The sequence below is a fragment of the Vulpes vulpes genome, chromosome 7 (genome assembly GCF_048418805.1).
Source record: "Vulpes vulpes isolate BD-2025 chromosome 7, VulVul3, whole genome shotgun sequence".
In the NCBI taxonomy this organism is placed as follows: Eukaryota; Metazoa; Chordata; class Mammalia; order Carnivora; family Canidae; genus Vulpes; species Vulpes vulpes.
Genome location: NC_132786.1, coordinates 20,562,150 through 20,588,004, shown reverse-complemented (window position 1 = coordinate 20,588,004; position 25,855 = coordinate 20,562,150). Strand labels below are relative to the sequence as shown.

Here is a 25,855-nt window from a genome sequence, read left to right as displayed (position 1 = left end):
CTACCTACCTGTCCTGTGAGCCCGCCTCTCTGGACAACATCCATGTTTCCTTTTTCTTGCTAGCAATTGCATTTAGTCCAGCACAGTATCCTACCAGTAATGTAAGCAGAGATGATACGTGCTGTGACGTTGATGGAAGTTACAAAAGCTGTGCGGATGAAGTCCTTCGATTGATGCTGTCTGGCAGCAATTTGACTTTTGTTCCTCTTCACCAGTGCTTTTATTCTCCTGCATAAGCAGTGGTCTCACCTTCCAGCTTGACCAAGTGTCTCTGACATGGTCCCTTCTTGTTTAGGCTCAGTGTTCTTGTCTTTTCCTCCATCCCTTCTATTGTCACAGGACATGATCTTGTCGACAGCTGTACCTGCTGTTTCTTCTGCTTTTCTTGCTCCCCCTCCATCATTTAGCCTCTCCATTCTATGCCTCTGCTGGCACTTTCCTTCTTACTTTTGTACATGCGTAGATGTTCTTCACCTTATTTGCCCTAGCAGTGGGAGTAAATTTCAGTTAGTAAAGAGCATGATCTTTGGAGCCAAACTGACCTGGATTTAATTCCTGCTTTCTCTTACATTGGCTTTAGCTTTGGTTTTTCATTCAATCTCTTCTGCTTTTTCAAGTGCTTAAAGAAAAATTTCACTTCATTGTTTGATTATTGCTTCAAACTTAATGTTTCTGCGGGACATATATGTATATATATGTCCATATGCTTATTTCTGACATGACACTTAAGCTATCCAGTATTACCATATTTTGCTTGCCCTCCAAAAGGCTTTTTTGGTATTTCTGTTATCTTCTTCCTGCTTGAGGAAATGGTTGGAACCAACCTCATTTCTTGATGAAGTGCTTTTTTTCTATTATTATTTTTACAAAATGCACAGTAAATGTTTTTAGAATGAATGTATCATGTGAATGTTTTTCTTTGTCTAATTTATTACCAGTGATCCATATTAGTGGAACAACATGACAGTATTGCCATTAAGGAATTGCTGCAAATAATCATAGAGTAAGAAGTAATCTCTGCCACAGTGATATATATATAGTTATCTTATTGTAGAATGGGCTTTGCTGTAAAAAAAAGTGATGTGCAATAGAAATATGTGAACAATATATAGTTTTCTAGTAGTCATGTTAAAAAATTTTTAAAATTATAATTAATTTAAAAATACATATTTAGCCCAGTGTGTCCAAATATTAATATTTCAACATACAAGCAGTAAAATTTTTGAGATGTTTGACATTTTTTTCCTAGTAAGTCTTTAGAATCTAGGGTGCATTTTATATGTACAGCACATGTCAATTTGGACAATCACATTTCAGTTGCCCAGTAGCCACATGTGACTAGTAGCTACCATAGCAAGTTAAGTGGCAGAAGAGGAAACTGGAAATTTTCATAGAAGCATTTAGACAGTGTTCCCTGCAAATTATAATAGAAAGATGAACTGAGTGTCATAAACAGCACAATATTTGCTTCAATTTCTATAAGTTTTGAGAGTAAGCAAAAATCAAGGATTAGTTTTTAAATGTACATAGCTCAAATGAGTAAATACTGGTACTCTTTTAGTATTAAAAAATTCGCCCTATTGTGTCATTTTTATAAAAAATGAATTAATTTGTGACTCCATTTTTTATGATGTTTCCATTTTTAAGTTAATGATTTATTTTAAATGCCAATCAGAGTCATTAAAAGTGATTTTGGAAACAAGTTCTTCATTTAAGATATATTTAATAAGACTTGATTTGTGCTAGGGATTTGAATATACAAAGTTTAAAAAGGCAGGGTCCCTTCCCTTTAAGGGGTTCATAGTATTGTGTTGTAATTACTTGACTATATATAACAGTTTATTCTCAGTATGTGAGGAAAAGGAATATTCAACAATTGGATGGATGGATCTTTCGGTGTGGTAACATTAGGTATTCCGGGCTATGTGTGAGCAGAGTTTTGAGATCCTCTTTGGAAAGAACTAGGGGCATGGCACAGCACAGCAAAGGAACAAAATCTCAAGTAGTGGGGAACAATGTATACAAGCATGCAAGCATTGAACAGCATGTTGTGTGAACCTGCATAGCAAACTGCTTGGTATCACCAGGAAGAGTGAGTGGTCATGAGATTCCATTGGAAAGGGAGGAAGGACTTTTTCTTTTTTGGTCTTCTCTGCTAGAAGATTTTGATCTTTTTTCTTTTAGAGTAAAAAGGGCGTATTGGTAAAATTTTAATTTAAGCAGAGCATAACAGATTCACAATTTAGAAAACTTACTCTTGATGGGTAGATGATGATTAGGGAAAAGGTCAGATCCATAAGGAGGGATTCTATTTAGAAGATACTGTAATTGCCAAGGCAGGGTGGACTGAACTGAACTCTATAAATATAAGGAAAAAGGCTATGTAGAAAGTTAACTCAGTAAGAATTGGTGTCTGGTTAGATATGTTGGGTCAGGGAGGAATAATAGTGATATTAAAGTCTCAGCCTTTACCCAGCTGGTTGAGAATAAGGAGAGAGGTTTAGGTTTAAAAAATATTTTATTTTAGAAGTGTTGTTTTGAGTATTTTTAGAACATCTGGCTATTGAGGTCTAGTGAGACTTGAAAGTAACATCTTGTAGTTTAGGAAGAAGTTGGTGACTGGTGATACAGATTTGGGAATCGTGGTGGTGTTTTTTTAACATGGGAATTGGTGTGATCACAAAGGGAAACCATGGGAAATTATTAAAAGAAGGAATAGGATGAAATCCCAAGATACTCCAACATATAGAGGAATTGTAGGGAGACAAAAGCTAACATAGGAGCATGAGAGGGAGGCATGGGAGACCTAAGGAGAAATCAGGAGAAAGCTGTCATCACAGAAGCCAAGGTAAGGGGAACTGTAATGTGGGAGTAGATAGTAATGGAAATGCTGCAAAGTGCAAATAAGATAAGCTTAAAGAAATAATCATTGGATTTCATAGATCATTGGTAGCCTCATGAGGGTAGCGCCAGGGTTCCAGCTGGCAGTCCAGATATATCCCAGGACTTGTTTTACTACTGCCCTCAAACCACAAATGGTTTTTTATCATTTTAAGAGGACTTTGAAATAAAAACAAAAAGTCTGTATGTCAGAGGTTTTATGGCCTATAAAACCAGTTTGCCAAGTAAAAGGAATAGATTATTACTCTATTTCAAGATGCTTGACTGGGAAAAAAATAAGGTAGAAAGTCCTCATAGCCAAAGAGGACTGACCAAACCTTCAAAAAATAAAAGAGAGAAAAAGGTTCATGTATACAATTTAAAACAATCTTTAGATAATTATTTAATCAAACCATCTAGTTGAGAACCTGAGTGTCACATATAGACATATATATCATCGAATTGGTATGATTTTGAGAACACATTATTTTTCTTATTGTGATATGCATAAGTTTAAGTGTGTACTTGGCAAGGCAGTTTATTCTTACATTTATTTTTTATTTTAGACGGTAAAAGGACCTAAAAAGTGCTATTTCTTTTAATTCATATTTAGGGATAGATGATGTCCATAATTATATAGTTTTTTATATCTTTTTACAAACTGGCAATTAATATAGATGAATATAGAATTAGTATATGAAGTTTTGTGTTTGTGTATGAATATGTAGCTTCCATCTTTAATGTTCTCCTTCATATGATGTTTTCCAGTATTAAAAATATATATTTGATCTGAATAAAAATCAGTGTGTTTATGCTTAAGAAGCATTTAATATAATCTTATCATTTCTTAAATTTGTCTCTTGACCTACCTTGTTAATTTTTAAAATATATTTAACATCCAAATAAAATGGTTATTTTTACACACCACAGGCCATTTCTCAGTTGATATTTTCCTGTTTGGTTCTTTTCAACAAGTGTATGTTGAACATTAAGTAGGTGCCCAGCATCATCACCAGTACCAGGGATATAAAATTAGAGAAGAACTGCCTATGGTCTTAGGTAGATGTAGGCACAAATATGCAAAACTTCTATGATTAATGGAATTAATTTTAGATTAAATACATTACAGTGTTTTTACTGAGACCTTCTTCTGATTGGATATCAGTTCAATGTGGATAACCTCAATTGTCTGAAAGATTTACCATGCAAATTCCCTTCAAGTGATTTTTAAATTGTAAAGTCAGAAAAATATTAAACTCTTATACAACAATTTCATTGTTTTACTGTTAATTATAGCAAAGGAAGATGCAAACTGTGCAGTGTGCGACAGCCCGGGAGACCTCTTAGATCAGTTCTTTTGTACTACTTGTGGTCAGCACTATCATGGAATGTGCCTGGATATAGCGGTTACTCCATTAAAACGGGCAGGTTGGCAATGCCCTGAGTGCAAAGTGTGCCAGAACTGCAAGTAAGTTTTAATTTCAACTCAAAGGTGTGTATTGAGATTAAGAGAGACCCTATTATTAGGTGCTAAAGGTTTGTGTAATATGATAAAGGTTGTTGGTACTGCGGCTATATTCATTCCCACTGACTTCATCATGTCTTTAAAAAATTGCTAGGTATTTATTAACATTACTTTGAAATAAGTTTAAACAAAAACTAATTTTAATAATTTTAAATTCCTCTGGTTGCTTAAAAATCTAATTTAAATTTGCCAAACATTTTAAGCAAATGATGTTAACAACTTAAAAAAGCATTAGAAAAATAAAGCAACTATTTTTGAGACAGACTGGGGTGAAGATTTAATAGGAAAATAAACCTCTAATTGCAGAAAGTAGTTATGAGAGTGAGTGAAAGAATCAGTGATATGTTTGAATTTCCATTCCAGGAAGAACAGTTTATTCTAAGACTACTTAAAAACAAAACAAAACAAAAATAAAATACCCCAAAACCTGTATCTATCTGAAAGAGGTTACCTCCAATCAATCGTAGTCACCATAATCCTGAAAAGAAGTAGTTATTATTGTATGGCATTTAAACATTTGTAATGGGGTTATCTTTTTCTATTTGTTATATTCCATCCTTTGGTTATTCCTCCAATCTTTTCTGTGATTTTTGTTTTCCTCCTGGTACTAATTAGCATGATAATTTGGGGAAGTTATCTGCATCTATAGCAGTCTTCAAATAGTTTACAAGCTGAGGACTTTCGTAACAGGAGAAATCATGCCCACCCCTGCCATGATCAGTCTTTTATTTGTAATTTAATTTGATGACAATAAGCATCAATATCTTAAAATTATGTGGAATAAATAGGACCACATGCTTTTATATTTTGGTAAAAATTAAAATATCAGTAAACATTTATTTGATATCTTGTATCTGTGCCTAGTTTCTTGGGAAGGAATAAGAAAACTTGAAGAAAGATTGCTTTCCCTCTAAGATCTTTCCATGTAGCTAAAGACATAAAACATAAAATTTTATATATAGAGTTTATTAAACTGAATAAGAAATTACTGGAGGCCAACTAACCCATCTTCCTTTTTAACTTCTAGTTGTCCCCAGGTTTTACTCAGCGCCTTCTCTCTCAGCTCTTCTTCTTTCATTCCCCAGTTTTTCTTTTCCCCTCCTCTTTAATTAAATTCTTAGTCTCTGAGAGTGGTTGATAGCCAAGAATCAAGGCAGAGCTCATGCTGTAGGGCAGGGGCCCAATCTTTGGGGCACACATATGTTCAGGAAAAGAGTTTAGGTTTTTGACTACAATTCTTAATAATTATTACAAGATGATTCTTACACCTGTTTATTTAGCACTAATGTTTACTGGATGTTCTAAGCTCTTCAACCAGAATAATTAATTCTCAGTGTCTTTATTGTTCACATTTTGTACCTGAAACCAAGAGGACTAAGCTTATTTTATTTAGGAATCACACAACTAGTAAAACAGTAGTCGGAATACAAATATAGGTCTGATGCCAAATTTGATCCACTTTTTATTATATGACAATGTCTTTCCAATTCCCAATGCCAAGATTTGTTCCTTCCCATGCAGCATCACCTATCAGAGATCCATCCCCTAGAATGTTTACTGAGATATTTAAAAAGTAAAGAGTCATTCATCTTGCCCTACTCTGCAGGAATACACACGTGACTAAAGCAGATTCACCATAGGTGAGCATTCAGTAAGGATGATCCTGTAGGGACCTCAGGAAGATGGCTGTCTCATCCTCTAGGGGGTTATCTCTATTATTATCTGAGTATAGACAAAACAGACACTGAGGAATTGATGAACTAGGCAGTTCCTAGGACTGATTCTTCTCATGATTACTTATGTTATAAACATAAGTTTAAAGATAAGGCATCATTAATGCTATCTTATTTTTTAGACAATCGGGAGAAGATAGCAAGATGCTAGTGTGTGATACGTGTGACAAAGGGTATCATACTTTTTGTCTTCAACCAGTTATGAAATCAGTACCAACCAATGGCTGGAAATGCAAAGTAAGTTGTTTATTTTTTTAAGAAAAGTATCTTCATCTGTATGCTTCTTATATAGAGCAGACAAATCGGATACCTATTCAAATATATACATTATCATCAACTTTTTAAAGAATAACTTTATTGATGTATAATTGATATTCAGTAAACTGCAAGTATTTAAAGTTTGTAATTTAATTTGACACATGTACATTTATGAAACCATCATCACCTTCAGGATAATGACCACATTCATCACTGTAAAAGTTTCATGGTGTCCCTTGGGAATCCCTCTTTTCCAACTGTTCACCCATTCCCACCTCCCCTCTTGTCTTCCAGGCAGTCTGCTTTCACTCACCATCAATTAATTTGCATTTTCTAGAGTTTTATATAAGTGACATCCTAGAGTATATACTCTTTTTTTGGGGGGGTCTCGCTTTTTAAACTCAACATGATTATTTTGAGAATCAGCCATGTTTTTGTGCATATCATTAGTGATTCCTATTTATTGCCAAGTAGTGGCCATACCACAGATTGTTTATTGACTCACTTGGTGAACATTTGGGTCATTTACAATTTTAGGCTATTATGAAAAATGCTATTATGAACATGTTAACATATGTATGGTGCTTCATGGCTTAGAAATTGTTTTGAATGATTTATCTTTAATCTTCCCAGAAACCCCAGAGATGTAGTAGCCCCATGAGGGTACCAGAACACACAGCAATAGTTTTAAAATCCGTTAACTTAAAATGCAGAGGTAAAATACACTACATTTTGGTGATAATATAGTGATTTTTTTTAATATAATGATTTTATATGTACATCACATTTTTGTGTATAAGTACACTTGTATTAAATATTTGGAATCATACTGTATATGTATACTGTCCCTTCCCTGTTGCAGCTTTAGTAAGTAATTCTTTACTTAGATATTTATTTTATAGATGCTGTTTAAAGTTTCTTTTAGGGGATCCCTGGGTGGCGCAGCGGTTTGGCGCCTGTCTTTGGCCCAGGGCGCGATCCTGGAGACCCGGGATCGAATCCCACGTCGGGCGCCCGGTGCATGGAGCCTGCTTCTCCCTCTGCCTGTGTCTCTGCCTCTCTCTCTCTCTCTCTCTGTGACTATCATAAATAAATAAAATTAAAAAAAAAAAAGTTTCTTTTAGTTTAGAGTGTTAGAGAAGGTCTGTAAGACATTTTTCCATTGCTCAAGATACCAGTCTTTCTGCTTGGTGTGACACTTTTAAGATGTATTTTCAGTTATTTTTATTTTTTTCTGGATATTCTTTTAGTCAGTGATTCTCCCTTCTTCCATCTATTTTGTTATTTGCATCTTTATGACCTTGAGGTGTTCTATGCTGGTCTCTTTATGCTTTCTGAGGAATTTACTGAGGCTCTTTGATCTGTACCTCTAAACCCTGTTAAGTTGGCCAACAATCTTACGTACTGGGCAGAGTTATTATTAGTACACTACCAGGTAAACAGTAACAAATTTAAGAAGTATTTGTCCGTGGAAGCACAAAATATTTCAACTCTTAAAGTGAAAGTAGAAGAACAAATCAAATTTATCTTTAATTCTCAAGTGATTAAATAAAACTAATCTCTTTTTCCTGTTTGGAAGATATTTATAAACAATATTCACTATGACTTTCCCTTATATATTCTCTAGAATGGATCAGTCATAAAAGGAGTACATGTGCTTCCTTTGGAATCTATATAGGTAAACTAATAAATTCTAGGTGAGGGCTGGTGCAGGCCCAGTGGTTAATCATCCAAGTTTACTTATTTGTAGAAACAGAAAAGGGACTAAAACTCAGGTTTCCTGTCTTTATAATGTTTTATCCTGTATATGATGCTCTCTCCTTATGCTTTCGTACTATACCTATGTGAGTAGCAGTGCTTTTCTCTCTAGATTAAATATTTCTTGATCTAATTTTCTTTTTGTATTAGGGTGTAGATCTCTAAAGACTAAAGACTCTAGATCCACAAGCCATCTCTATATATCCCCCAGGTTGAGGTTTTTTTTTTTTTTTTTAATTATATCTAAATTTTCTAGAACAGATGTGAAACTAGGCATAAACTTATTTTTATCTTCAATAATTACACTTAAAATAAAGCTAAATAGGATTTATAAAGTAATTACAAATTTCATCAGACATACAGTTTTGCTTTGAAACTAAATTGCCAAGATTGGATTTAATAAAAGGATATTTTCTTGTGCCCAGTTCAGTGTGTAAGCCTTTCCTTTGGCTTTAATAATGTCAGTACATAGAAAGCCTTTTGTATTTGTATAAAAATAGTATTGATAATGCCATGACCCTGTTTACTAGTTCAGAATAATCAGACCTGAAAGTGCCAGCAAACAGTATTTCAACATTAGACGTAGTGAAGTGTCATTCAGTAACCATTCAGGTTTTTATTCATGAGTGCACTATTGTGGTACAACTGAAATCTGTTCTAACTGGGAATTAATCCAATTATTTCTAAAACATGGAACATTAGTTCCTTATTTTAAGTTACTGGTATGTTGTTCGCCCTTTAGCCATTGTCTTGATGTTTATGAAGATAAGAGTCCTCTCTGCTGGCTCTGTGGATGCTGCCACGTATCCCTGTGCCATCCAAACATTTCATTTTTTCTACCATAATTTTACTGTGTAAAATCTTGCATGTTTTGTACCTCTTTGATGGCACCTGGGACTAACATGATAAATACAAATGCTAAATGCAGGTATTAAAATCTGCATTGTGGTACCCTCGAAGGTCTGTTAAACTTTAATTTTTTTTATGCTAGCATTTCTATGAAAACTGAAGTTTTCGGAAAACAGCCCTCCCAGACTGCGTCTGTGGTCTTAGCATTCTCCCACTCTTCTCCCAGTCGCATAGAAACGGGCTCCTGTTGCTCATGCACCGCCTTTCTGTGGATTTAGGGTAGGCTTCAGGGAGGTGGGGTGGAGTGAGCTGCCTGAAATGGTCCCCGGGCCCCGAGGGCCGGGGTCAGCCTCCAGGTGGAGGCTTCCTGGGCTGCTGGGATTAAGGGCTGTGAGGTGGCGCCAGCCAGAGGCTTCCTCCAGAAGCTGGAAAGGCGTTCCGGCCCCAAGGGGGGGGGGGGGGGGCGGGTGACTTGCTGTCCTAGGAAAGTCCTGGAAAGGGGGAGAGTTCGCCTGGAGGACCCCGCGGATGGGGTGCGGGTGTGGGGGTGGGAGGAGGCACGGACGGAGCCGAGCACCTGCGCCAGCGCCCCGCCGGGTCAGGGGCACCTGGAGCTCGCGGCCCCACCTGGTTCCACGGCGCTGGGCGGTGCGGCGGGTGCGGCTGCGGCCCGAGGGTGGGGCCTGGAGGGGAGGGGCCCTAGGCCCGCGGGCCCGCGCTTACCGCCCTCACGTGGGGCTCGAGGCAGGCGGGGCCTGCGGGCGGACCGGGGGCGGCTGCCCCGGGCCTCCGGCAGTTCCGGCTTCTTCCTGCCTGCGGCCGGTGCCTCCGCGCGTTCTGGGCTGCAGGTTGGTGCGTGTGTGCGTTCGTCTTCTCTACACACTTTTATTTGCCTTTCTTCTTTTTCTGAAATAGGAAGTTGAATTCGTAATTCGTTTTCTTTACTTCCCTAAGGAAAAAAGTATATTTTAAGACTATAAATTTACCTTTGATTATAGCTTTGGCTGCAACCAGATTCGTTTTAATTCTGTCTCTGCGTACATGTAGCCTAATCACTTTATCTTTTGGGTTTTAAGTTGTGCTTAAGCATGTTAATTTCTGCTTTAATTGTGTGTAACCCAGCATTAACCAGTGTGGTTTTCTTTTTCACAAATATTTTCATAATTGAAGTAGTGACTTTAAGGTGTAGTATTTCTGTTTATTTTATTTAGCTAGATGAAGTCCTTTTTATTTTTTGGCTACCTGATTCGACAGTGTATTAGGATGTAGATAGAGTTGACCACTACAGTTTTCCTCAATAATTTCTCCTTGTATTTTACTTTTTCTTTTTGTGAACTGAACTAATTTTTTGGTTGTTATTTGGCAGGTATGTCAGGGTGAGTGTTGATGTGTTGTGCATTTTTATCAATATAAAGTTACCTTATTATGTAATTCCCCCCCCCCCCCTTTTTTGGAACCAGCTATTTTTGTTTGCCCATCAATATGGCCTCCTAGGGCCTTTAGTTTTATCAGTTGAATGTAATGTTTTCACATCTTTCTATTTTGGGTCCTTGTGTGTCATTTTAAATTGTGTGTGTGTGTGTTTGTGTGTGTGTGTGAGGTTTAATAGAGTTAACTATTTAGATTAATGGTTGCAATTGAAATGCTAGGCTATTTTAAGACAGAATAGTTCTTTTGATTTCCTTTCTGTTTTTCCTTTTATTTCCTGCAGCGACTTGCAATTAAGAATTTTATTTTGTGTTATACTTGGAAATATGAATGATTTCTTCTTCCACTTGGAAGTTATACTTGGAAGTATGAATGATTTCTTCTTCCACTTAGTAAAAATGGAGAAACCAGAAATTTCCCTTTTCCTTTCTCTTCCCTCTGTTTTTGATCAACTGGGAGACTGTAAACCTTTGTCACTTTTTCCTTGCAAAAAATGTATTCTCTGTATAAGTTCCAATCTCTAACCCCCCGTCTTTTGGATTCTTGATTATGCTCCATTAAGGAATAGCAATTTTCCTGAAATCCAGCATATCTGAAAGAGACTGTTGTCTTCAGGCTACTATAAGAACTTGGTTTGGTATCGTTTTGTTTTACAACTTTTTCAGTTTTATGCTATGGAAACATTTTTTTCCCTCCAGTTTTCCCATTTGTGGTATCACAGAAGAAAAATACCTTTGTTTTGTTTTGTTTTGTTTTACATGTTCACTTAATTATAATCCTTTGTTCTACTTCAGAGCTTTAAGATCGTTATTTTTGTCAGTTCTTTGAATTTGTTTCCAGGTTGTGTCTGATTTTGGTTCTACATTAATTAGTTACCTAGAACATGTTGACCAGGATCAGTCTCTCCAGTCAGGCCCCCAAAAAAGGTCTAAAGAAGAGTTGGTTAACTTAGCCTTTTTTTTTTTTATTTGCCATCTTTGCAGTTTTCTTAAATAATGTTTAGTAACATCTAGATAATTTTGTTTCCTGCTTTCAATTCATTATCTTCTTTGTTATGTTTTTCACTATCTTGGAAAATGTCTTCAGAATTCTGGGTTTATTTCCTGAGGTTCTCTTTTATCTTTGTCTCGCTCTTTTACTAATTTGCTCTCTATCATAGTCTGCTATGCTCTTTCACAGTGACTAAATCATGTACAATATTGCTAAGAATACAACTGGATAGTTAAAAATCTGTTCTATGGAGGTATATAATGTTGTGAAAGATTCAGCTGTGGAGCCAGATCTCTACTTTTCCAGTTACTAAATACAGGAACTTTGGCAAAATATTTGACTTCCTTAAGCCAGTTTTTCCCCTGTAGAGAAGGTTATTAGAACTTACCTCATCAGGGTGTTGGATTTAGTAAGATGATGCCTATAAGGTGTCCCTTGTTAGGTCTAAATTAAATAGTCAAAGAATTATCCTAGAGTTTTTCATAGGCTTATCCACTGAAGAATAATTCTCTTCCTCTACTGTTAAATCCTCATAGATGTCTATAGTCTTTAGTCATAATTCGTTCATTTATTTAACATTTGAAGGCCTACTGTGTGCAAAGCACCGTGGTGGAGGCCAGAGATGAAAAGGCAAATAGGTCTGCCTTCATGGGGGTATCAGACTTGTGAGGCTGCTCACACTGAAGTACAGGTAATCTTTTCAGGAACTTTGTTTTAGTCCAGTCATTGTCAGGTTAGGTTTCTTTTTCCTGTTTCTCTGTCCAGAATGCTTTTGTGTTGGTATATCATGATTTTTAAAAAAACTTTATTTTGAAATAATTTCAAACTTTAGATGTTAGAAAAAATAGTACCTGTATACCATTTATACTTTTTACCTTTGTTAGATTTTAGTATCATTGTGTGACCCTTTCTTCTTCTTCCCTCCCATCTCTGTTTTTTTGCCCTGAACCATTTGAGGGTAAGTTACATAGACTGTGTCCCCTTTACCCCTAAACACTTCAGTGTGTATTTACTTTTTTTTTTTTTAAAGATTGTATTTATTTATTGATGAGAGACAAAGAGACCTAGGCAGAGGGAGAAGCAGGCTCCTTGAGGGGAGCCCAATGTGGGACTCCATCCTGGTACTCCGGGACCACACCCTGAGCCACCCAAGTGCCCCTGTATTTCCTAATAATAGGAATATCCTTACATAAGCAAAGCACTGTTATCAACTTCATACGTTTACATCAACATAAATATTTTCATCTAATCTATTATCCATATTTCAATTTTGTCACTTGATATAACATCCCATATAGCATCTCCTCCACCCCCCCACCCCATATAGGTTCCAAGATCCACTTCTAGGGTAAGGTACTCTTTTTGTTTTTGTAGTTTTTTTTTTTTTTTTTTTTAAGGTACTCTTTTTGGTTCTCACTTTGGACTCCTTTAATCTGAATTTCCTGAGTCCTTCTCTATCTTTTGGATATTGACATTTTTGGAAGGATACAGTTCTTCCCCACATACCTGTTTGATTTTTTTTTTTCCACTTTTGTCTGATACTTCTTCACAATTACATAGAGTTTTGCATTGTTGGCTGGAATACTGAAGTAGTGATGTGTTTCTGCTAGAGGCACCTGGTGCTCATCTCCTTCATAGGTGATGTGCATTCTTATAATTTGGTCAAGCTGCTGTCAAATTTCTTTTTTTTTTTTTTCCTTTTTCACATTTAATAAAAAGATTATATGAGAAGATATTTAAGATCATGTGACTATCTTGCTCCTCAAATTTTCCTCCAAGATTTTAGAAACCATTGCTTCATCATTTGTATGTGTTGGTTGTAAAATGGTGCTTTTGCAACTCTAGCATTGTTACATATGCTAGTGCTCTGCATCTCCGTTGTAAACAGGAATTCTCCCTTCTTTTACATGTCACAATTATTTGTTTATATTGTCAGTATTGACTGAGAAATTCCTACTGTCCTCAATAATTCATAATCCTTTATCTAATTTGTTCTATACTCAGATTGTCCCATATTTGCCTTTGGTAGCTTCTGTGGGCTGCCTCCTATGCTTTTGTGACATGCCCTCACCATTTATTTGAGCATTTTGTTATATTTTGGCATCACAAGATGTCCCAAGCTCATTTTCCACCTCTCTGCCCCAGCCCAGGAATCGGCCCTCTTTTCCAGAAGTAGGTCTGGTTCCTTTAGTGGAAAATGGGTCCTAGGTGTGCTCATTGCTATGGGAGTGTTTGCCTCTTTGGCTTTTCAGCAGATGGGGCAGGAAATGCATGCATGTATTTACACACACACGTACATATACAAATAAATGGGCCGATACTCACATATGTACATAACTTATAAACATTAATTCTCTGTAGAACAGTTTATACAACTGAGTTTTGAAAGCATATTAATATCCTATATAGTCAAAAAATAAAGGGGAATAAAGTCAATTACTGAGAGCAAACCCAGGTAGTTTTGTTTATTCGGTTGGACAGTTGAGTAAATGTGTTAGTGTTGTGGGGACTAGAGAATAGCTATACAAGAACGGAAGAAGGCAAGAACTGAGTGGGAGGGATCAGAATTGGAGTTACTGGTATAAATTCATTATTTATAAATTATGTACATGTGAGTATATATGTTAATTCTTACCCCTTGAGCCCCAAATTTTGTATCCTGCTACTTTGTTAAATTCTTTTATTGAATTTATGATTGATTTTCTAGGATTTTCCAAATATACTCCCTTGTCATCTACAGATAATTTTGTTCTTTTACTATTGCACTGCCTGTTTTCATTTGTTTCAATGTTTACATTGGCTTTAGAACCATGTTAATTATATATATAACCAATAGTGGAGATAGGTGGCATCCTTGCTTTGTTCCTGACTTTAGTGGGATTGCCTCTATTTAACTAGGTCCCCCCAGTTAAGTAAAATCCTGGCAATGTGTATGTATCACATTTAGAAAATACCCATCCATTTTTATTATCTGAAGAGGTAGATTTTTTAGGTACAGGTTTTGACTTTTTTCCAAAAGCTTTTCCAACATCTGTTGAATTTGGTAATTTGCCTTTTCTTTTCAGACATAATAATATGCCAATTTTTAAAAATAGATTTTCTTTCCTTTTTTGTTTTTAGAGAGAGAGAAAGCATAACTTGTGGGGGGCCTGGGAGTGGTAGAGGGAGAAGGAGAAAGAGAACCTCAGGCAGACTCTGCACTGAGGGCGGAGCCTGATGCCCAACACAGGGCTCAATCTCACCACCCTGAGATCACAGCCTGAGCTAAAATCAAGAGCTGAACACTTAACCAACTGAGCTACTCAGGCACCAGACCTTTCCTAATATTTAACCATTCTTGCATATCTTGTATAAACTGCTAATACTTTGTTCAGGACTTTGCCTTGATATTTATGTGTCCGTTTGTTTTAAATCTGTAAGACTTGAGCAATTCATGGTAGTGTTTCTATTTATTTGATAATCAAATCTTTCAAAAAACATAGAATTCCCCTTTTTCCAGTGTTTAGGTTAGAATTTGGGGTGAATAACGAGAGCTCACAATTTATCAGCTGTGTGCCCAGAATTTAGGTTGGTTGGCTAAGGGTGCAGCAGAGGGTGATGGTGGGCTTCTGGCAGGGCTTGCACTCCACAGACAGTTCTCCTTTGGTAAGGATAGTGCCGTTCTCTGTTCTGAAAATATGAGAAGATGTAATTGGATTTTGGCATGGATTTTACTATAATAGTTTCATACTCTATAAGACATTTGGAGTGGGTCATGATCATTCTTTAGTGTGAATTCTTATTTTTATTTCCTAAGCTACCTACAAACAAATGAAGTAGCTTAGAAGCACCAATTTGTTTACACAATGCAGAGTCAGATACTTATTCCACACAAGCTACTTCCTGATTCTGGAATATGTTTCTTTTTTAAAGTTTGGGTTGCTATGTTCTTGGTTTTCTTCCTTCCCTGTTTGTTTTCTTGGATGTCTCTGGGCCCTATTTACATTTTCCTGGAGCTTTTCGTGCAAATTGAATGATGTCTCATCAGATATTTAAAACACACTGCTTTTTCAGAAACGTATACCCTAAATTAGTGTCATGAAAATTAAAGCTTAATGTATAATGTGCAAATGTTTCATTGATTTCAGAAAGGTTCACACCAGAACTGCAATACAAATGCATAACAAACTGTTTTTGTTTTCATTTTTTCTGGTGTTTAGAATTGCAGAATATGTGTAGAGTGTGGCACACGATCTAGTTCTCAGTGGCACCACAATTGCTTGGTATGTGACAGTTGTTACCAACAACAGGATAACTTATGTCCTTTCTGTGGGAAGTGCTACCATCCAGAATTGCAGAAAGACATGCTTCATTGTAATATGTGCAAAAGGTAAGAAGATACAGTTCTTCCATTGAGTGATCAGTTCTCCTATCATGTGATCATTTGTGCTACCATCTCTCTTTGAGTTCCAAGCTTTTATCACTCTAATGATCCTTTGTGTACTGAGTAGTGTTAAAGATGAAATTAAATTACATATTTAACGAGTCTGAAAGGCATAAGGAATTGAATGGGTAAAAGACCAGAGACAAGCATTAGGAGGGGAATGTAAGGAGGAAATGACTTAAAAATACGGAAATAAAAATATGTGAACATCTTTAATGACCTCTGAAAATGCCAGAGGTCTTTTCTAGAGCCATTGCTAGTTGCCAGTCTCTGTAACCTCTCTTCTGTCATCCTTTTAACCCTTTCTGTATCCACCTTTTTTAGCAATTGCCTCTTTTTTCCCTAGATAGTAACTTGTCTTTGAATTAGAAAATTTTATTTAAATACATTTATCACTGCAGGTGGGTTCACTTAGAATGTGACAAACCAACAGATCATGAGCTGGATTCTCAGTTCAAAGAAGAGTATATCTGCATGTATTGTAAACACATAGCAGCTGAGATGGATCCATTACAGGCAGGTGATGAAGTGGTGATGGCTGAAGTCACTACAGGTAAACTTGAAAATTTTTTTGTGTTTTTTTGATGTGTGCCAGCCAGTCACCAATAAATTATTTTAGTAATAATGAGGTAATCCTGTGTATCAGATCCCATTTTATTCTTAATTTCTCAACCTTTAAGTATACATGTGATTCAAGTCATCTCTGAATCTGATGACTGACATCTGATATAGCTCTTTTCCAACTCTTCTAATAACATGAATTCCAGGATTGAAGTGCCTTACTCCAGTTGTGTTCTTTCAGCTGGCAACGAAAGTTGTCAGTGTTTGGCTGTAATTTGTGCTTTAAAACCTGGGTTATTTCACTCCAAACAAGTTTTAGTTTTATGATGACCTTCTTAAATGTTAACTCATATCTTTTGAGCCCAAAATTTTGTTTAGGTAATTTTAATAGTATTCTGTTGGTTGTGAACATAATCACAAGTTTTTTGGTGGTCAAGAAAACAGAGCTGCCTACAGATCAGTTTTCATTTTAATCAATGTGAATGGCAACTTTTATAAAGTCCTATGTTATCATCTGCAAGAGGTTTAAGTAAATACGTCTTAATTACTAATGTTTCATTTCCAAGATGCCATCAGTATACAGTTTTAGAATGTCCTTTTAAAATAATAAAATGTCAGTAATCCTTTAATTCATAATTTAGATGATTTTTCCATCTGCATCAAAAACGTAGATAGATATTTGGTTGAAAATTTAAAATACGAAGAAGAATTTATGCCATTCTGGGTCATAATAGCAAAGTCATAATTATTTACATAGCTAACAAACCAGAAAAACTTAACTCTAAGCTAAAGAATAAATAATATTCTGTTAAGATTATAACAATGAGATGGAGGTTGAAGGACCTGAGGACCATATGGTATTTCCAGAGCAAGCAATTAATAAAGACATCAGTGATCAGGAGTCTACACCTGGAATTGTTCCAGATGGTAAGAATGTTTTCAGTAATGGATATAGTTTATTTTCAGAAGAAAATGTGTATATACAGTGAATATATGAATATTTACTAAAAGTTTACTCTCCTAAATAAAAGTGAGCCACAAAGCATAGTCACTTTAGGAAACTGTTTAGAGAGGAGCTTTCTAGTAAAATAACATTAGAAATTACTAGGGGAAAGGGCGTGTATATATATTTGTAGTTCAGCCATAATCTAGACCTAATCATAAATATTTACTTTGGGGGCCAAGTGATTTTCATTAAAAAGCAATTTGTTATTTTCTCTTTCTTTAGTTATAATTATTGACTAGAGTTTACTGATAGTGAGATGTTTCATGCTGAGATAATGAAAAATTTATTGTTTTAGATCATCTCAGTGGTTCTATTGAGGGTATTTCAGTTATTTCAGTGATATTTCAATTAAGCTTTTTGGAATGTTGATAATAATAAATGTTACTATACTTGAGGATCTGGAATTAATGAGACAAGGTTGGGGAAAAACTAGTTATTAAACTTAATCATGGGCTCATCTGACAGTCTGGGATTTTATGTGAAATTTTATATAGATTGAGGGTATACATAAAAAGCCTCAGATTTTCTGAGATTCAGTTTTGTATTTAATAACTTTCATTAAAAGGTATTATTGAATAAGATGTAAAGAAAGATAAGACAAAGCTATCTATAATAATAAATCTTGTCAGAGTACATAATCAGATTCCTAATTTAATCTTCATACCCTACTTACAAACAAATAGTAACAGTATATTTTGTGCTTATATTGAATATTGGTATTTGGCAGTAGGATAAAAGTCTTACTCAACTTACTATTGAGAGAGCAGTGTTAGAGAAATTTTGACTCCTTGCTGGAGATTCCATAAATGTGTCATTCACAGCAGTTCACATCCTCACAGAAGAGCAGCAGCAGAATAATACACCAGAAAGTCTTGATACACATGGTCTTCTCATTTCTGGTAAGCATACTATCTAATTTGATTGAGTTACAACATAATGCTTTTATGACTGTTATGTAAATTTGAGTCATGATCTATTAAGTTAATTTTTCAATCCTTTTCTTGAAAAGACTTGGCATTGGATTTCTAAAGGATGTTAAATTCTCTGTAGAGCTGCTAAATCAGATATTCACTATTAAACAATTTAAAATCAGGGCACCTGGATGGCTCAGTTGGTAAATCAGCTGCCTTCTGCTCCGGTCATGTTTTTATGGTCCTGGGATCAAGGCTCCCTGCTCAGTGGGGAGTCTTGCTTCTCTCTCTCCCTATGCCTCCCTACCCCCACTCGTGCGTGTGCAACGCTCCCCCCCCAAATAAAGAAATAAAATCTTTAAAAAATAAAGTCTTTATAGAAGACTAGTAGTGGAGCATAATAGAACTGCTTGGGACGTAGAGCATGTTTACATGTTTTTTTTTTTTTTTAAAGATATTATTTGTTTATGAGAGAGACCTACAGAGGGAGAGACACAGGCAGAGGGAGAAGCAGGCTCCATGCAGGGAGCCTGATGTGGGACTCGATCCTGGGTCTCCAGGTTCATGCCCTGGGCCGAAGGCAGGCAGATGCTCAACTACTGAGCCACCCAGGAGCCCTATCATTCTTTTTTAATGTTAGTATTTTTGAAGCATTTTTTAGTGTAAAAAATACTTGGTACGATCAGATCTGTTATTTGATGTTTTTCCCCTTTATCCTTAACTGTAGTCTTTCAGGGAGTAGGAATGAAAAGTGGGATTTCATTTTGCTATCAGAACATAGATAAAGTGCAGTCACCACAGTAAATAGTAAATGAGAAAATTAATATCTCTTAATGTAACTTAGAAATTGCCTTGATAGTATATGAAATAAGTGCATTTTATCCAGTGATCTTACCTGATAGAGCCATGTAGGTCTTATGTAAATTGGATCTTTGACTTTGTTTTTAGGCATGTTTGGGTTAAAGGCTTATTAACACAGTAGCACCCTGACTTAAAATTTACCAGTTAGTGACTTTAGATATTTCTGATATCTAATTATGTTTATTGACTTGTTAAGCTTTGTTTAATTATCTATGATGTGGAAATACAAAGATTATATCCAAAAAAATGTGTTATGTTAGCAGGTACAGCTAATAAGTAAAGTATCTTCTACCTGTGATTGCTACTCCTCTGATTCTGCAGAAGGATTACATCTGAGTGCCTGCTATTAAAAAAATCTCTTCATGTTCTAGACTAGTCTTTACTTTTTTTTTTTTTTTTTTAAGATTTTATTTATGACAGACCGTCAGAGAGAGAGGCGGGGACAGAGAGACAGAGACACAGGCAAAGGGAGAAGCAGGCCCCATGCAGGGAGCCTGACGTGGGACTCCATCCTGGGTCCCCAGGATCAGGCCCTGAACTGAAAGCGGCACTAAATCCTGAGCCACCCGGGCTGCCCTAGTCTTTACTTTTTAACTTGGAAACCTCGTATAAGATCCCTGAGCCTCATTTTTCTAGCTGTTGAAAGAGTATAACTTGACCTACAAAATTGTAAATCTTTTTGTAAATGTTCGAATTGTAATCATATAAGTTAAATAGAATTATATTAGAAATTCTGTTTTAATATTTTACCAGAAACTACCTTAAACTCTAGGGATCCGGGGATCCCTGGGTGGTGCAGCAGTTTGGCGCCTGCCTTTGGCCCAGGGCTCGATCCTGGAGATCCGGGATTGAATCCCACATCGGGCTCCCGGTGCATGGAGCCTGCTTCTCCCTCTGCCTATGTCTCTGTCTCTGCCTCTCTCTCTCTCTCTCTCTCTCTGTGACTATCATAAGTAAATAAAAATTAAAAAAAAAAACAAAAACTCTAGGGATCCTATTAAGGTGATGTTTTTGTAGCTTTTCTGGCCTGATGTAATTCATAAGTCCTGGTGTATTTTGGCCTTTATTATCTTAATAATTGTTTTCCTTGATAAATACCTTCTGATTTTAGTCAGGGTATAACCGTAAGTTTCCATAAGTGTGGAAATCCCTTTTCTCCCTTCTATCCCCTTTCCTGCCCAAGCCTATTATTTTTAAGCCAGAAAAATTTAAATTTATAAATACATTAATATAACAAATATTCCAAATTTTGTAGAATCATCGCAAGATAAAATGAACCCTGAAGTGGAAAATCAGATTTCTCATGAAGTTGATAGTGAAAAAATGGAAATGTCTTCTAAAGTGATGCATATTTGTGAAGATCAAAATGAAAACAAAATGGAAGTGACAGAAAACATTGAAGTCCGTACACACCAGATCATTGTGCCGCACGAGGATCTGCAGTTAGAGGAATCCAAAATGCTGGCATCCATAGAAGAATCTCGGCCTCCAAAATCAGCCACTGAATCTGCCATTATTCCACCGGACACTGTGGTGTCCCCATGTGAGCAAAGTACTTCTTTATGTTCTAAGGAACAGTTGGTTATAGAAAGGGTACAAGAAGAAATGGAACAGAAAGCACGTTCTGAATCTTCCACTGCATTTACGGACTTTGGAATGGCTCCTGCAGTTGAGAATTGTGTGAAAGATGGTTTATGCCGAGAAGACAAACCTGTAAAACTACCATCTGAGACAGAGTTGTCATTTGTGTCAGCTGCAGACATAAGCAAGGCAAATGTGTCTTCCTCTCCTCTTTCTTCAGACTTGCCTTCCCAGGATATACTGCACACTTACCCTTCAACCCTCAGTGCTTCTGTTGGAAACATTATGCCAACAACATATATCTCAGTCACTCCAAAAATCGGCATGGGTAAACCAGCTATTACCAAAAGAAAATTTTCTCCTGGTAGACCTCGGTCCAAACAGGTAGGGTGATTTTAATGATATGGACAGAAAAATCTTTTGGAGCAATTATATAAAATAAGGTGTATATGGAACTTTGGTTTGGAGGCTAATTTTTCCTATTTTCAGGTAGAACTAGATGTAATATTGACCAAAATGTTTTGGCATATATATATATATATAAACTGTAATGAAGACTAATTTTTTAAACTCAAGGTAGTTTTACTCAGAATTTCAACTTAGTTGGGACATGCAAATGCAACCTATTTGATTATAGTTTCTAATACAAAACACTTAAATTTTTAATTCTATGCCACAGTAACAATAGAGCCTTAAAAAAACAGTTAAGTTTTAGGTATATTGTAACTAACATTTATTTTTCCCCTCTACGATAGTTGTTTCTTGATATTATTCTTTGTCTCTATTTTTAACTGCTCAAGCCTCAAATTTTACTAAAGGAGTTTTTCATGGTGGGGATTTCTCATTTTAACTTTTTTATTAATTGCTACCTTTTTTGTGCGGCCCCTGTCCCCCACCTTAGGACTTACTTCATTGTTTTCATGAAGAAGTCTTAGAATTGTATTGTTGATCTTTAGGACGTGAGGAGAGTTCTTCCCATGACTTAAGTAGTGTGGCTTTTATCCTTTAAGGATAAGTTCCAGTTCTTTTATAGTGGAATTTAAGTGAAAATAACTCAAGGCAAAATGAAGACACCGTAGCTAAGATAGATTTATTCTACAAAATTTCTGCTTTCTGAAGTTGTTATAAGATGGCAAGATATCAAACAATGTGGTATTTAGTCACAATGGTGATTTGAAGGGCAGCCCTGGTGGCTCAGCAATTTAGCGCCGCCTTCAGCCCAGGGCCTGATCCTGGAGATGTGGGAGTCCCAAGTCAGGCTTCCTGCATGGAACCTGCTTCTCCCTTTGCCTGTGTCTCTGCCCCATCCTCCTACCCCCCCACCCCGCCCCCTCTGTCTCTGTCTCTCATGAATAAGTAAAACCTTAAAAAAACAAACCGGTGATTTGAAGTTTCAGATTAAAATCTCATGATTTAAAATGTTTCCAGTGATTAAAGTTTGCCTTTATAGGAGTAGTATCATCTTGATCTGGATCATCCAATTTTGGAATCCTAAAATAAGTGGAAAATAGAATTTTATTCTAATGTGAGAATTAGTCTCCTCTAAATTCTAGGTATATTTTATTCTCTAAAGACAGCAAGTTACATACCAGAGGCAAAATTGCCTCATGGGATGGAACTGTTTCTGGCAAAGACATTCACAGTAAACTAAGATACTTCTCCATATATGCCTTTCTCTAAGTATTTTCCATGATATTTATTTTATGTTCTACCAAGAGATGGTTTTGTTCTCAAACCAGTTTCCTCTTCCTTACTCTTGTTTTCTTTTCTTGATAATTTTTCAATAACAATTATGTGGTTTTGGCTCTGAAAAAATCTAGCAATGGAGATTTCAATCTCAAATTTAATTTTGGTTCAAATATTTACATTCTTTAAAGATACTGCATCATAAATATTCCTGTCAAATTTTACTGTATTTCTCCTTATTTAGAGACTTCTATTCCAACTGGGAAGCCATTAGGATTATTTTTCTGTTGACTTACATTCATTCTAAGATCTATGTGCCTGTGAGTCTGTATGTTAGTATATGTGTGTGAGAGTCTTCCAGGTTTATCCTATTTTATATGACCCATGCCCTAATATTTGTTGTTGCTTCTGCTGTATTCTCTTTTAGTTCCCAATTCTGGTAGTATTCTACTTTCTGTTGAGTTGCCATTGTCTCATTACTGCTTAATAATTTGCTGTTGATCTCATAAACTGTTCATAGGCATGTTTAACCTATTAGGTTGGCATTAGTTGTGTAGCAGACAACCTTCACTTGGTAATGCATAGCTTGCTGACATACTGCTGTTTTTGTGGAGAGTATGAATTGGATAGAACAAGATAGCTCTTTTATTTTTTTATCATTGCTAAGGTACTGAGGTCATAACTTCCAGGGAATATTCCAGTGTATATTTTTATAGTGGAAACCCTGAAGTCTTACTCTATGAATTTCTTTGATGTCAAGCATTCCTGTGTTATATTTTTGGTTTTATTTATTTATTTTATATATTCTTGGTAGGGGGACTGGGTATAAAATGAGATGGATGTTCATGGCAGTGACTGTGATATAAGCAAGATTCTTTGGTGTTCAACTGTATTTGTATTATTAACATCAGTAGTGTTTCCATATTTTGTTGAAGGTCATTAGTTTTCTGGTCTTTACCAGTATAGTGAAGTCTATCCTAACCATTTCATTGCTTAAATTCTGTTTCATAGTGGTCAAATCTTTATGTTTATTTACAATTTTCTAATATGTGAGCTTTTCTAAGAATTCACTTAGAAATTAAATGAATAATTAGAAACAAAACCTGAAAGCTTTAAAATTTGATGTGATAGCTAGTGATTGGATTATGGAATGTTTTCTGGAGAAAGGAGTTAGCCAGTAGAAGGGTAAACCAGTGCCATCTAACAAATATAATGCAAACCTCATAGATCTAATTTTAAAATTTCTAGTAGTATTAAAAATAAGCAGGTGAAATAAATTTTAATGTTTAACTTCATATATTAAAAGTATGTTAGCATTTGATCTGTATAAAAATTATTAATGAGATGTTACGTTCAGTTTTCATGTTAAGTGTTCAAGATCTGGTTTCTTATCATATATATTAGAAATACTTAGTAGCCTCATAATTAGTGACTGCCTTATTGGAAATGCAAGGGCAAGCATTTTAAAAACAGGAAAATTTTAGTTCTAGGAGAACTAAATTTAAAGAGAAATACCAACTGAATTTAAGAGTGATAAATTAAGAGTGGTGCTATACTTTCACCACTTTTAAGTATTGAAGTAGAAATAGTCTACATCCTCCAGTTGCTCATAGGTCATGTTTTAAAGTGAATGATAAAAACCATTTGTTGTAGCAACAATTCACTGTGTATTTTCAGTGTCCATTAGATTTTCAGTATACAAAAAATATACTGTATACAGTATACAAAAATATGTAATAACTGAATATGAACATATATGTGTACATATATAAAAATGTGTGTAGTGATACTGGAGTATGGATGGGTATATAGATCACTATTCTGATTCTGAAACATCAGGTCACAGAACATGGAATCTATACAGGATTATTTTCCCTTTAGAAGAACTTAATCATTGAAGTTTAGTGTTTTATATTGTGCCTTTTATTTGGAAGATTTTTAGGTGCTATTTATTCTATATTCTTCATGAAATGTTTCAAGCATATCTCTGATATACGCTTCAAGACCTTACTCTAGGAACAGTAATGTAAGTTTTTCGGATGGTTATGCATAGAAAAAGTCTTTTTGTTTTTTCTTCCTCATTTCAGACACAAGATTTCACAAAGATAAGAGGAAGAATATAGGTGTGATGGATAGTAGGAAAAGGAAATTGGTGGAGCAGTAACAGGTAGCCAGCCAGCTGGACATGGTTTCATATAAATTGTCCCACTGAACCAGTGCTTTTCTTTCTTTCACCCCTTTATTGAAGTTATGCATTTATATATATTTTAGTGTTTCATTTTTCAGTATGTTTATGAGTATATCCACTTTGGACCTTAGGTTTAGAAAAGTTGTTATTGGCCAACTGCATGTTATAATCGCCTGGGGAGCTTTAAAAACATATTGGTGCAATGACTCCACCTTGCACCAATTAAAACAGCCTCTGACACTCTTCTTTCACCGTACCCTTGGTAGTAAACAGAGTCCTGAATTAGAGAAATATGCTACTCGTTGTTACTTTTATGCATGAGACTTTCTACAAGAAATGCTTCTAAAAAGCAGTGGAAAATAGGATGTAAAATTTTTTTATCTTAGCATATCAAATAACAGTGTTTTTTATTTTCTGTTTATTTCTCTCATTCCACAGCTCTACTTATCCATTTTAATTTGGAAATTCTGAGATAGTAATCTCAGTCTGTCTTCTGTTATTTATCCTTTTTGTATCACCTTGTTTTATGGAAAAGTATTCCATATAATCACATGACTATGGTCTGCTCTAGACACGTATGTGCTAAGTGCTCTCATGATAGTATTGAAATAAGTGTATTAAACCCATGAGATATGTTTCATTGAAATGTTAAATATTTCAATGAAATTTCATAAAAGTAAACATAAATACTCAACTGTATTTTGGAAACTTCCAAATTCTAAGAATTTTTTCATTTTTTATTTTACCCCTCTATAATTTTTTGTTGCTAACATCATATATATAGAAATCTTAGAAATTTCCATTAATTTCTAAGACTGATATTTATTGAGGGGTTCTCAGAGAAAGTGAAGTTTCTTCAATATAATAGGTTTCAGGGATGGTACTTCATTAAATCATAGCCACCTTTCCCATTATATTGTGAAGCGGACTTTTTATTATTTTGTTAATTTAACTAATTTTATTATGAACCATAGAATTTTATAACATAGTTGTCTACTGCAATAGCATTTTGAATGAAGTGTTTTAACAAATCAGTTTCATAATCTATTCTTGGGAGAGGAAAACAAACCTCCAGGATGGCAAACTGTAGAGGATTGTAGTTTTGTCAACAATTAATTACAAGTAAGCATTTTCTTTCTCTTTTAAAATAGTAGACACCATTTCTGGTTTGTAAACACAAATCATTTAGTAAGAACCACTGTTGATTTTTTGAGTTT

General features: G+C 35.5%; 1 protein-coding gene across 28 annotated transcripts in view; it reads left to right on the top strand.

Moving 5' to 3' along the window:
• The window catches only part of KMT2C (lysine methyltransferase 2C), a 284,827-nt gene that overhangs the window by 162,953 nt on the left and 96,019 nt on the right, over positions 1-25,855 (top strand). For 24 of the 28 annotated variants that reach the window (XM_072763205.1, XM_072763209.1, XM_072763206.1 and 21 more), the window contains exons 8-14: positions 4,177-4,348; positions 6,261-6,375; positions 15,621-15,790; positions 16,246-16,397; positions 17,219-17,332; positions 18,233-18,310; positions 20,439-21,148. In XM_072763205.1, coding sequence (XP_072619306.1) covers positions 4,177-4,348; positions 6,261-6,375; positions 15,621-15,790; positions 16,246-16,397; positions 17,219-17,332; positions 18,233-18,310; positions 20,439-21,148 — 1,511 coding nt within the window. The remainder of the gene's footprint in view (positions 1-4,176; positions 4,349-6,260; positions 6,376-15,620; positions 15,791-16,245; positions 16,398-17,218; positions 17,333-18,232; positions 18,311-20,438; positions 21,149-25,855) is intronic. The other 4 variants (XM_072763203.1, XM_072763208.1, XM_072763207.1 and 1 more) reach the window with 1 other exon arrangement.